Source organism: Kogia breviceps, chromosome 10, assembly GCF_026419965.1.
Source record: "Kogia breviceps isolate mKogBre1 chromosome 10, mKogBre1 haplotype 1, whole genome shotgun sequence".
Lineage (NCBI taxonomy): Eukaryota > Metazoa > Chordata > Mammalia > Artiodactyla > Physeteridae > Kogia > Kogia breviceps.
The window spans coordinates 9485701-9500422 of NC_081319.1; the positions used below are offsets into that span (position 1 = coordinate 9485701).

The window sequence follows — 14722 nt, forward strand, 5'->3', positions numbered from 1 at the left end:
GAACAGGTTCAAGAGGTCTGAGCTACTGACATTCCTACAGATCCTCCAAATCTCTTATTTTTTTTTTTTAACCTCCATGGTATACTGGTTGCCTTGTCTCTCTTCTTCTTTATTTTTCACTTGTATCTCAATAATTTACAAGTTGGTCCTTAAGGAAATACACTTGATAGTAATTATCCCAATGTGACATTTTCTTATTTATACTCTTCTTTATCACTTGACAACTCCATATTAGGAGGGAAACTCCAGGAGAGCAGGGGTGTGATCTGCATTGTCACTCACTATAGCTCAGTGTTTAGATCAGTGGCTGATACCTTGCTAGAGCTTATAAACATTTATGACAGATTCAATGAAAAAAACTGTCATAACACTGAACATGGAATAGTCTCACTCCTCTTTCATTAAACAAGGTTATAGGTCTTTTATTAATTATAGCATTGCTTAGAAATAATATTGTGGTTTAGGGCAGTATTTCATTTCTTGGCATTTTCTCTCATTCCCCTAACAAAACTTTATGATGTGTGTGGACCATTCCAGGTAATGAAGGAAGACTAAAGTAGGGTATATCTAAATTGGAGCCAAAAACATTTTAGTTCAGTTCTTCAAAGCTTTGATCTCTGGTTTTAAGAAAAAATAAAGAAATTTTTCTATCTTGACTTAGAAAATGCATGAAATAACCAATTTTTTCATGCCAGGTCCAGAGTGCTTTTTGTCTTTTCTTACACGTATCACAGATTTAATTCAGGAACCAAGCTGTGCTATAGACCCATTTGAAAATCATCACCAATAGTCAGGACCATTAGAGTCGGCTTTGAAAATCCACCCTTCATTATGCTTGCTTCCTAATGTTAATGATTATGTCAGAGAGGAAAAGAACCTGGCCCATGATCCTTGCTGGCTATAAGCAGAGGATGCCCAGGACAGCCTACCCTCAGAGAAGTAGAGCCTTTTGGAGGACAAAGAGTGGAAGGCGATTTGGGCATTTTGCTTTGAGGACTTGTTCAGGGCTGGAGAAAATGACTGGGGATCCCTGTTAATGGGGCAACAGAAGAGACAGAAATGCCAGGGGTCCTTTGACTCATCAGACAATACAGAAAAACTAAAAATGATAGAAGGGTTTTGGCTCAGGAGCTGGAGAAGTGCTGCCAAGTCTGGAAACACTCTGAGATCTCCCATGAATGCTGGGCAGACAACAGGGCTAGGGGTGACCTTTCCCGGGCACGGTTCCTATCATCATCTAATTGAAAGTGGGGGAAAATGACCCCCTGGGCTAGCAAACACTGAGAACTTGTTTTCTACAAATGGAGAATAAATACAGATAGAAGCTAAAAGAAGATGAACACGACTTTCACAGGCGCAATGCACTGGCTAGCCCTTTGGCCTAAGGCAATTTGTTGTTAATTGTTCATGCAGATACACAGAAGAGAAGCCAAACATTTAGGTGTTTGCCAAATGTGTTCAAAGTACGATCTAAAGGAAAAAAAGACACGCTGATTATTGATTGGGTTTTTCTTATTTAAATTACAAGGTACAGCACTGCACAACCCAGGCAACGATAGAGGGATGTAGCAGTATTATGACTATTTGGATGATGTCCATCCCAGTAGAATCCAGTATGGAACAACCACCAAAAAGGAAAAGGAAAAAAAAACACAGGAGAGGAAAACTTAATTGCTCATACAGAATAACACTCTGTAGTTTCATTTGAGATATTTCATAGCTTTGTTCAGAAAACTTAGTGCGATGGAATACATTTCCTTTTTCACTTCCTTAGGAGTGTGGCACTATAAATGCACAGCCACAATCTTTTTATCAACGCAGAAGACAATATGGCTAGACAGAAGCCACACCATTTCTAAACAGTCACATGAAAAGCCTCAAGTTCTTTCTGGGGAGGAATGCAAAGTTTTGCATGAAGAGTTGCTGTTCTGTCACATTTCAGTAGTACTTTCATTGATAATACCATTTCTCCTCCATTTCATTTTTGAGACCACATTTTTCTTGGCAGATTCAGGATGCTGTTTTGTGTCTGATTTAATAACTTTGTGTATCCCTATATATACATGAAGAAGTATTTTGTTTCAAGAATTTATAAAATTTTTGAAGTGCTTAGTAATTTCCTATAATATCTTGAAGCTGGAGGTAGAAACCATGGAGTTACTAACATGCCTATGATGTACCTACCGCTTAGGAAGAGAGGACCTCAGAAGAGACCCTGTAATCTGTTGCTTTGCTTTGACACCCACCCAAATCTTACACTTCACCACTTCATAGAGTCTTGTGAGTGAACTTTCTAAATCCCTCTTATTACATCCCATTTTCAAACTCAGGTGCTGCCTGAAATACAAATTCCTAAGTGTAGTTTATAAGACCCTTCATGATCCAACTCTGGTCCACTTATCATCCATATTTTGTGCCATACCTTTATGTGGCCTGTAATTCCTCCATCCACCCAGGCATCCCACCACTTAAAAACATGTTTGATCACGTGCCATATCCAGGCCAAGTTCAAGGTGCTGGTGGTACAATGATGCATAGCGGATAGGTTTCCACATAGAGACAAGTAAAGAGATATTATAATGGTACAGAGTATGTAGGGTGCAATAAAAGCAACAGAAGGAGACTCAAACCAGACCTGTATGGGGTGCAATGGTTGCAGATGGCTTCCAAGGAAAATTAATATCTAAGCAGAGACCCAAAGAATAGAAAGGAGTTAATCAGGAAAAGAGAACAGTGACTGCTACTCTAGGAGAGGGAAGAGTTTTCCCAATGAATGGGAAGCTTTTGAAAGAACTGGAAGGGGGAATTTGTGGAACCAGAGAGTTGGCACAACATGCAACACCTTTGGATGCATCTCTATCTTCTGTCAGGAGCATTTTCAAAAACAACATGTAGAGAGACATTCAAGATAGCAGAGGAGTAACACGTGGACATCACCTTCCTCCCCACAAATACATCAGAAATACAGCTACATGTGAAACAACTCCTACAGAACACCTACGGAACGCTGTCAGAAAACCTTAGACTTCCCAAAAGGCAAGAAACTCCCCACGCGCCTGGCCGTGTGGTTAAAAGGGTCTTGGTGCTCGGGTGGGGTGTCAGGCCTGTGCCTCTGAGGTGGGAGACCTGAGTTCAGGACATTGGTCCACGAGAGACCTCCCGGCTCCACAAAATATCAAACAGTGAAAGATCTCCAAGAGATCTCTATCTCAACGCTAAAACTGAGTTCCACTCAATGACAAGCAAGCTACAGTGCTAGACACCCTACGCCAAACAATTCTCAAAACAGGAACACAAACCCACTCATTTGCAAAGAGGCTGCCTAAAATCATAAAAAGGTAACAGACACCCCAAAACACACCAATGGATGCGGTCCAGCCCACCAGAAAAAAAGATCCAGACTCATCCACCAGAACACAGGCACCAGTCCCCTCCAACAGGAAGCCTACACAACCCACTGAACCAACCTTTTGGCAGACACCAAAAACAATGGGAACAATGAACCTGCAGCCTGTAAACAGGAGACCCCAGAAACCGTAAGTTAAGGAAAATGAGAAGACAGAAAAACACACAGCAGATGAAGAAGCAAAGTAAAAACCCACCAGACCAAACAAAGGAAGAGGAGATAGGCAGTCTACCTGAAAAAGAATTCAGAGTAATGACAGTAAAGATGATCCAAATCTTGGAAATAGAATGGCGAAAATACAAAAGAAGTTTAACAAGGACCTAGAAGAACTAAACAGCAAAAAAACAATGATGAATAACACAATAAATGAAATTAAACATTCTCTAGAAGGAGTCAATAGCAGAATAACTGAGGCAGAAGAATGGACAAGTGACCTCGAAGATAAAATAGTAGAAATAACTAAAGCATAGCAGAATAAAGAAAAGAATGAAAAGAATTGAGGACAGTCTCAGAGACCTCTGGGACAACATTAAACACACCAACATTCGAATTATAGAGGTCCAAGAGAAAGAAGAGAAAAAAAAGGGACTGAGAAAGTATGTAAAGAGATTATAGTTGAAAACTTCACTAATATGGGAAAGGAAATAGTCAATCAACTCCAGGAAGAGCAGAGAGTCCCATACAGGATAAATCCAAAGAGACACACACCAAGACACATATTAGTCAAACTATCAAAAATTAAATACAAAGAAAAAATATTAAAAGCAGCAAGGGAAAAACAACAAATAACATACAAGGGAATCCCCATAAGGCTAACAGGTGATCTTTCAGCAGAAACTCTGCAAGGCAGAAGGGAGTGGCAGGACATATTTAAAGTGATGAAAGGGAAAAACTTACAACCATGATGACTCCACCCACCAAGGATCTCACTCAGATTTGACGGAGAAATTAAAACCTTTACAGACAACCAAAAGTTGAGAGAATTCAGCACCACCAAACGAGCTTTACAACAAATACTAAAGGATATTCTCTAGGCAGGAAACACAAGAGAAGGAAAAGACCTACAATAACAAACCCAAAACAATTAAGAAAATGGTAACAGGAACATACATATCGACAACTACCTTAAATGTAAATGGATTAAATGCTCCCACCAAAAGACATAGACTGGTTGAATGGATACAAAAACAAGACCCATATATAGGCTGTCTACAAGAGACGCACTTCAGACCTAGGGACACATACAGACTGAAGGTGAGGGGATGGAAAAAGATATTCCATGCAAATGGAAATCAAAAGAAAGCTGAAGTACCAATTCTCATATCAGACAAAACAGACTTTGAAATAAAGACTATTACAAGAGACAAAGAAGGACACTATACAATGATCAAGGGATCAATCCAAGAAGAAGATACAACAATTGTAAATATTTATGCACCCAACTTAGGAGCACTTCACTACATAAGGCAAATAAAAGGGGAAATCGACAGTTACACAATCACAGTAGGGGACTTTAACACCCCATTTTCATCAATGCACAGATCAACCAAAATGAAAATACATAAGGGAACACAAGCTTTAAATGACACATTAAACAAGATGGACTTTATTGATATTTATAGGACTTTCCATCCAAAAACAACAGAATACGCTTTCTTCTCAAGTGCTCACGGAACACTCTTCAGGATAGATCATATCTTGGGTAACAAATCAAGCCTTGGTAAATTTAAGAAAATTGAAATCATATCAAGTATGTTTTAAAACACAATGCTATGAGACTAGATATCAATTGCAGGAAAAAATGTGCAAAAAATACAAACACATGGATGCTAAACAATACACTAGTAAATAACCAAGAGATCACTGAAGAAATCAAAGAGGAAATAAAAAAAATACCTAGAAACAGATGACAATGAAAACATGATGACCCAAAACCTATGGGATGAGGCAAAAGCAGTTCTAAGAGGGAAGTTTCTATCTATACAATCCTACCTCAAGAAACAAGAAACATCTCAAATAAACAACCTAACCTTGCACCTAAAGCACTTAGAAAAAGAAGAACAAAAAACTGCAAAGTTAGCAGAAGGAAAGAAATCATAAAGATCAGATCAGAAATAAATGAAGAAGAAATGAAGGCAACAAGAGCAAAGATCAATAAAACTAAAAGCTGGTTCTTTGAGAAGATAAATAAAATTGATAAACCATTAGCCAGGCTCATCAAGAAAAGAAGGGAGAAGACTCAAATCAGTAGAATTAGAAATGAAAAAGGAGAAGTAAAAACTGACACTCCAGAAATACAAAGGATCGTGAGAGATTACTACAAGCAACTATATGCAAATAAAATGGACAACCTGGAAGATATGGACAAATTCTCAGAAAAGCACAACCTTCAGAGAATGAGCCAGGAAGAAATAGAAAATAAGAATAGACAAATCACAAGCACTGAAATTGAAACTGTGATTACAAATCTTCCAACAAACAAAAGCCCAGGACCAGATGGCTTCACAGGTGAATTCTATCAAACATTTAGAGAAGAGCTAACACCTATCCTTCTCGAACTCTTCCAAAATATAGCAGGGGGAGGAACACTCCCAAACTCATTCTATGAGGCCATTATCACCCTGATACCAAAACCAGACAAATACGTCACAAAAAGAGAAAACTACAGGCCAATATCACTGATGAACATAGATGCAAAAATCCTCAACAAAATACTAGCAAACAAAGTCTAACAGCACATTAAAAGGATCATACACCATGATCAAGTGGAGTTTATCCTAGGAATGCAAGGATTCTTCAATATATGCAAATCAATCAATGATATACACCATATTAACAAATTGAAGGAGAAAAACCATATGATCATCTCAATAGAAGCAGAAAAAGTTTCTGACAAAATCCAACATGTATTTATGATAAAAACCCTCTAGAAAGTAGGCATAGAGGGAACTTACCTCAACATAATAAAGGCTACATAGGACAAACCACAACCAACATCGTTCTCAGTGGTGAAAAACTGAAACCGTTTCCTCTAAGATCAGGAACATGACAAGGTTGTCCACTCTCACCACTATTATTTAACATAGCTTGGAAGTTTTAGCCACAGCAATCAGAGAAGAAAAAGAAATAAAAGGAATCCAAATCGGAAAAGAAGAAGTAAAGCTGTCACTGTTTGCAGATGACATGATACTATACATAGAGAACCCTAAAGATGCTACCAGCAAACTACTAGAGCTAATCAACGAATTTGGTAAAGTAGCAGGATACAAAATGAATGCACAGAAATCTCCTGCATTCCTATACACGAATAATGAAAAATCTGAAAGGGAAATTAAGGAAACACTTCCATTTACCATTGCAACAAAAAAAATAAAATACCTAAGAATAAACCTACCTATAGAGACAAAACCTGTATGCAGAAAACTACAAGACACTGATGAAAGAAACTAAAGATACAAACAGATGGAGAGATATACCATGATCTTGGATTGGAAGAGTAAACAGTGTGAAAATGACTACACTACCCAAAGCAATCTACAGATTACATGAAATCCCTATCAAACTACCAATGGCATTTTTCACAAAGCTAGAACAAAAAGTTTCACAATATATATATGGAAACACAAAAGACCCTGAATACTCAAAGCAATCTTGAGAGAGAAAAAATGGAGCAGGAGGAAACAGGCTTCCAGACTTCAGACTACACTACAAAGCTACAGTAGTCAAGACAGTATGGTGCTGGTACAAAAACAGAACTACAGATCAATGGAACAGGATAAAAAGTCCAGAGAGAAACCCACGCACATATGGTCACCTTATATTTGATAAAAGAGGGAAGAATATACAATGGAGAAAATATAACCTCTTCAATAAGGGGTGCTGGGAAAACTGGACAGCTACATGTAAAAGAATGAAATTAGAACACTCCCTAACACCATACACAAAAATAAACTCAAAATGGATTCAATAACTAAATGTAAGGCCAGACACTATAAAACTCTTAGAGGAAAACATAGGCAGAACAATCTATGGAATAAATCACTCCAAGATCCCTTCTGACCCACCTCCTAGAGAAATGGAAATAAAAACAAAATAAAAAATGGGACCTAATGTAACTTAAAAGCTTTTGCACAGCAGAGGAAAACATAAACAAGATGAAAAGACAACCCTCAGAATGGGTGAAAATATTTGTAAATGAAGCAACTGACAAAGGATTAATCTCCAAAATTTACAAGCAGCTCATGCAGCTCAATATCAAAAAAAAAACCAAACAACCCAATCCAAAAATGGGCAGAAGACCTAAATAGACATTTCTCCAAAGGAGATATACAGATTGCCAACAAACACATGAAAGGATGCTCAACATCACTAATCATTCGGGAAGTGCAAATCAAAACTACCGTGAGGTATCACCTCACTCCAGTCCGAATGGCCATCATCAAAAAATGTACAAACTATAAATGCGGGAGAGGGTGTGGAGAAAAGGGAACCCTCTTCCACTGTCCGTGGGAATGTAAATTGATACAGCTACTATGGAGAACAGTATGGAGGTTCCTTAGAAAACTACAGCTAGAACTATCATACTACCCAGCAATCCCACTACTGGGCATATACCCTGAGAATACCATAATTCAAAAAGAGACATGTACCACAATGTTCATTGCATCCTTATTTACAATAGCCAGGACATGGAAGCAACCTAAGTGTCCATCGACAGATGAATGGATAAAGAAGATGTGGCACATATATACAATGGAATATTACTCAGCCACAAAAAGAAACAAAATTGAGTTATTTGTAGTGAGGTGAATGGACTCTGTCATACAGAGTGAAGTAAGTCACAAAGAGAAAAACAAATACCATATGCTTACACATCTATATGGAATGTAAAAAAAAAAAAGGTTCTGAAGAATATAGGGGCAGGACAGGAATAAAGATGTAGACAGAGAGAATGGACTTGAGGACACAGGGAGGGGGAAGGGCAAGCTGGGACAAAGTGAGAGAGTGGCACTGACATATGTACACCACCAAATGTAAAACAGATAGCTAGTGGGAAGCAGCCGCATAGCACAGGGAGATCAGCTCAGTGCTTTGTGACCACGTAGAGAGGTGGGATAGGGAGGATGGGAGGGAGACGCAACACGGAGGGGATATGGGGATATATGTATATGTATTGATAATTCACTTTGTTATAAAGCAGAAACTAACTCACCACTGTAAAGCAATTATACTCCAATAAAGATGTTAAAAACAAAATGTAAAGAAAAAAAAAGAACTGGAAGGATTTAAGGATCGCTACAATGAAGGATTGGGCTGCAGAATGAATTATTTAAACTTACCCCAATATGCCCTGCTCCTTCACTCTTTTGCTCCCACCTCCTGGGTTCGGAGTAGAGGAGTTTCTTCGTGTTGTCTGATGAGCTTTAGTGCATCACTTCGTGTTTTACCTCCTCTCAGGCATCTTTCCGCAACCACAGCATCACCACCCTAGACAAGCTTGCATTTTATCTTATCCCACACCATCTATCCATATATTCCGCACTGTGCTTACAGTATTTCTCATGTTACAGAGTCACCGACTATTTTCTGATACATTTACTGAGCTCTGTATGCTTTGAGGATGGGATTTTTGTCCTCTTCTTATTTTTCCAACTCAGCACAGAGCAAAGCACACAGGAGATAGTTTTTAGTGAAAAGGAGTGGAAAGAGTTAAAATGGCTTTTATTCTTGTAGCTCATCTGCAGATGTACTGGGTTGGGTAGGAAGATAGGCAATCTTCTCCAGACATATATTTGGGAATGAAATTAATTCAAAGCCTCTCAATGAACACATGGGTGACTCATGGGATCTTTATCTCCCTGAGATAACATAGAAAGGAAACAGTGACAGAACCACAACTTGGTTTGTTTAAAAAGGCCCACATAGAACATGCAGCATTCTGGGGAGAATAATTACTTAGATTGGAGTAGAGACAGAATAGAAAGAAAGGCAAATATTTGATTCTTTGTGAGTGAGAGGATGGAGTTCTTTTTAACGTGCAAAGCATGCTCTATGGAATCTTTGGAGACCTGGCCCATCCAAAAAGGAAGACAAAGCAGGATACCAGCGGACGAGTTGCTTTTCTTTACACTGTCCTCTTTTAGCAATAACTATTCAAATTAAAGGAGGACATAAATTGTAATCAGCAACTTTTGTTAGATCAGAAAGATGCCAATAAACACCCTCTCCTCCTTTTACCTCTTAAAAAATCTTTGCAGCAGCAAGGAAGGCAAAGGAAAAGAAAAGGGGCAGCAATTTCAGAAGGTAAGAGAAAGAGAAAAGGCAAGAACAAAAGAGCCCCAGGAAGGCAAGGTGATGCTGGTGCCTGAGCTGGATCATATGCTGTATGATCTGGGGGGTTAGAAGAGACCTCAAGAGGTAATGGGGGAAAAGAATCCCTATAGTTATCCTGCTACGGAAGTAATGGATAAATTACAAAGGGAAAATACTCTCTTAGAAAATGCAGCTTGCTTATATACACTTTTATTGTGTTATTATTTCACTTCTTATTAAGGGTAATGATCTCTCAGAAAGCTCTTGTAGCATAATAAAACAAAGGATATATGCTAATTTGGATATTATTATGAAAATAACATGATCTTTTCAAAAGAAGACTATCAACTAAAAGAACAGACCAGATATAGGGCTTCATTTGTATTTCATGGCTGCAAGTTTGAAACTATCCTGCATAAATTATGTAAAAAACCCAACCCACAAAGAGACACACGCTTTAGCCACCCTACACAGCACCAACCATTCTCTTAGAGTATCATGCTACTGACAAAACTCATACCTTCCACAGTTGCTCGCTTGGGCTGAATGGTGATGGCTCCTTCTGCAATATCTTCATGCTGGTGCAGTGGGTTTATTTTGGATCCCCAGCTGTCTGATCCCACCCAAAGGAAATGGCCTACTTGGTCAGCTCTTTTGGCTGCTGCAAGGATCTGCCTGTGGAGAGGAACATTAAAAATATATCTTAATGATAAACAGCAACTACTGAACACATACATATTAGGAATCAAGCAGAAGAAAAGCAAGTCAGTATTTCTCAAAAAGTGATCAATAGTAAGAAAAAAGATTTACATCCTTAATATATAAAGAGTTTTTGTAAACCAATAAGACAAGTAATCAAAGTAGCTTGAGATAAATAGGCAGAGTATTAAAAATCAAAAGATAAAAGGAGTAATATAAATAACCAGTAAGCTGGTTATTCACATACATTAAAAAGGTGGAAAATGTGAATTAGAACACAATATTTAATTTTGGCCAAAACGTTTGTTTGGTTTTATTCTGTGTTGTGAGTTTTGGCATGAGGCTGGAGACATGAGCACTCCCATTTGCTGCTGGTAGCACATATCTTTTCTGGAAAGAAATATATCGGTCTAAATGAAGCATCTTGAATTATTTATAAAAATGAACAGAAATTCACATTAGCTTGAAACATGTATAACTCATGTTTATAAATGAAAATAGTACACAAACAACAAGGGCAATAAGGGCAAATAACAAAAGGGAAACTCATTATTCATGAAATTAATACCATAATATTTTTGGAAGAACAGGGGTTGGATAAGAGGTAACTACATTTGTGCAACAGAAACTACGTTGGTGGATAATAACAGCAGTGGTGGTTGGTTTGTCTCTCAGGACTTGTAGATATCAGGTACCACAGATGTACATGGTTTAATACAATATGATTGGTTGAAAAACTGTATATGAAATTGCAAAAACCAAAGGTCTCCTCCTCTTTCATCTGGGCAGCATATGGAATGGTAATTTTCTAATAAAATCCTAAGGAATAGGTTCTGATACTGTGAACACCCAAACAGTAGAAGGTGGTAGATGTGAGGTGGTGAGTTAAACATGATGGTGGTGGGAGTAAGGGAAGACGTTAAATTACCATTAAGAAATGAAATGGTAAGACCCTCTAGGAAATTTTCACCTCTGCTTCCAGAATTCTAGAAACCAAGGGTGTGTTGTCCCAGGCAGAAAACAGCTTCTCTGGAAAAATCTGAACCACCCCAGGAAAAAGATTCTAGATACTGACACAGAGTTATTCCCTCATGGAATGGCCACTGGGATGCCTGACCAGTCCACCCAGAGCCCTATCAGTTGACAAATTCTGCCCATGTACATAGAACTCTCTGTGTCTTATTCAGATGGAAACTGCCGGAAATGACCCATCATTGTGGAAAATTCCTGAGGTAAAATAGAAACCAAATAAATTAACAAGGGAAAGGAAACTGGTGTGGAGTGAGACAGAGAAAATATACCAAAAAAACAAAAAAAAAAGAAACCAAAAAAAGCAAGTGCAGTTAAATGAGAATTATCATCTCTATTATCAAGAATAAGATAGAAACGACAATAAGAAATAACCCTTAGTTATTAAAAATATGAAACTAAAATTAAGTTAGAAGAGATAAAGAAGAAAGTGAAGAAACATTTTCAGAAAGCAAAACAACAACAAAAAGGTATAACATACACAAGAACAGATAAGTGTCTTAAAGAAGAAACCCAGGAAGACTTACATCCAACTAACAGCATTTCCAGAACAAATGTAAAGAGAAATTAAAGTTTTAAATAACTTTTTAATGAAAAAAATAAACCTGCAAGGAATTGAAAGTATGCATTTCCAAATTAAAAGAGACTCATCCTGCAATTTAATGGGGGGAAATAAAGCATGTCACAGAATTAAGAATTCTGGAAAAAGTGAGAATAAAGCTTTCAAGAGAAAACTGGGACCTCTGGAGAGTAATAAGTAGCAGAATATTACCAACCTCTCAAGAGAAGGGAAAAAAAAAAGGATGACAGATGATGAAGTAATGCCTTCCAAAGTTTGAGAAAAAAACATTTATAATCTAGAATTCTAATACTTAACACACACAGAATCTCTATACAAATAGAACTGGCATCTATAAAGGTAGATAGACAGACAGATAGATGGAAAGACAGATAGACAGAGAGATAGACAGATATCCGAGGGATCTTAAAGATTTTTCTATCCAGACTTAGAATCTCAAATCCCTTGCAAGTTTCAAGTTTTGTAACTCATTAGTCACCATAGATACTTGCTATAACTCATTTATGTGCTAGGTGTTATGTATTTAAAAATAAATATGAGACCACACCTTACATTTCCAACTAGTAATTAAGTGTGGAGGCAGGATAAGAATATTTTTAGGCATGAAACACACAAAAAAGTTTTTCTTTAATTTTTCCTTTAGTAGAAAATCATTGGAGGGTGCATTTCAGCAAAATAAAGAAAATAAATGATGAATAAAAATGAAAGAGAGAGAGAAAGAAAAAGAAAATCTTAAAATAACAGAGACCAGCCTAGTTTAAAACAGAAAGATGGAACTTTCAGGAGGGAAGTGTCCCAAAAAGTAATGGAACTCACAGATTATTTTATATATATGAATACCTGGGAAAAGTGATAGACCTAGGACATTAATAATAAAATATTAAAGATAACTATGCAAGTAAAAAAACTGTCATATTAACTCCAGGAAAAAACAAAAGTTTTTTCCCCAAAATCATATCATAGAAAAAATACTTGATGCTGTAGTATATAATATTTATACAATCATAATAATGTCAACTCTGATTTTTACTAAATGAAAATCTGGAACAATGTTGGGAAGATAAAGGAGGTGTAAATAAGCTAAATTCTACCTCACATAAGAGGAACTGATAGATAATATTTTAAAGTAATAGTTACAAAATTGTAGTATAAGCACATTATGCAGGTAAGAGCAGTAGAATTAGCTTAAAGAAATAAAATAATTGCTCAAGGAGAACAAAACCAGAGAGTATGGTGGGATGGGACAGGAGACCGATGTTTTGCATCAAAAATGTTTTAGTCATATTTTGTTTTTTTAAAAAATTATGGACTTTTATTATTTTCACAAAAATAAAACACAACCGTTTATACTCTATCCATACAGATACCATTTCTATTGATACTAATCTATCCAAAGGATATGATTACTGATGCTGTGAAAATCATATGTTCACTACTGGAGATAACCTAAATGCAGAGCAATAAGGGACTGGTTAAAGAAATGATAGTGTATCCAAAGGATGGATTAGAGACCAATTAAAATTATACATAGTTTGATTTCTGCAAGGTAGTGTTAAGAAAAAAAAAGTAAAATTAAAAAAACGACAAAAGATTATTCAGTTCTTACATAATGAAGGCTGGCCCCACATATATGAATATATGCATACTTAAAAGTATAGAGTTGTATGACAGCACAGAAAAATAAGGATAATACACAATTTGTTGCTAATAACAATTCATTGAGAAAGTGCTGATGACATTTGAAGAGCATGAAAAGGATGGGGAGAAGCCATCTATAACAAGGTAAGAAAGATAAAACTGATATAAATACAAAAAGTAAGAGTTGCTTATAAATTTTGGAGATTAATCCTTTGTCAGTTGCTTCATTTGCAACTATTTTCTCCCATTTTGAGGGTTGTCTTTTGGTCTCGTTTATGGTATCCTTTGCTGTGCAAAAGCTTTTAAGTTTCATTAGGTCCCATTTGTTTATTTTTGTTGTTATTTCCATTTCTCTAGGAGGTGTGTCAAAAAAAAATCTTCCTGTGATTTATGTCATAGAGTGTTCTGCCTATGTTTTCCTCCAACAGTTTGATAGTGTCTGGCCTTACATTTAGGTCTTACATTTTGAGTTTATTTTTGTGTATGGTGTTAGGAAGTGTTGTAATTTCAAACTTTTACATGTAGCTGTCCAGTTTTCCCAGCACCACTCATTGAAGAGGCTGTCTTTTCTCCACTGTACATCCTTCCCTCCTTTATCAAAGATAAGGTGACCATATGTGTGTGGGTTTATGTCTGGGCTTTCTATCCTGTTCCATTGACCTATATTTCTGTTTTTGTGCCAGTACCATACTGTCTTGATTACTGTAGCTTTGTAGTGTAGTCTGAAGTCAGGGAGCCCGATTCCTCCAGCTCCATTTTTCATTCTCAAGATTGCTTTGGCTATTCGTGGTCTTTTGTGTTTCCATACAAATTGTTAAATTTTTTGTTCTAGTTCTGTAAAAATGCCAGTGGTAGTTTGATAGGGATTGCATTGAATCGGTAGATTGCTTTGGGTAGTAGAGTCATTTTCACAATGTTGATTCTTCTAATCCAAGAACATGGTATATCTCTCCATTGATTTGTATCAGCTCAATAACAAAAAAAAAAACAAACAACCCAATCCAAAAATGGACTGAAGACCTAAATAGACATTTCTCCAAAGAAGATATACAGATTGC

At 36.9% G+C, this 14722-nt stretch overlaps 1 protein-coding gene across 15 annotated transcripts in view; it reads right to left on the bottom strand.

Moving 5' to 3' along the window:
- Positions 1–14722, bottom strand: part of GRM7 (glutamate metabotropic receptor 7) — an 840756-nt gene that overhangs the window by 410423 nt on the left and 415611 nt on the right. For all 15 annotated transcript variants that reach the window (XR_010842481.1, XR_010842477.1, XR_010842478.1 and 12 more), the window contains exon 4: positions 10239–10393. Coding sequence is in view for 6 of the 15 variants with exons in the window: in XM_059076083.2 (XP_058932066.1) it covers positions 10239–10393 (155 nt within the window). In the remaining 9 variants the exon portion in view is untranslated. The remainder of the gene's footprint in view (positions 1–10238; positions 10394–14722) is intronic.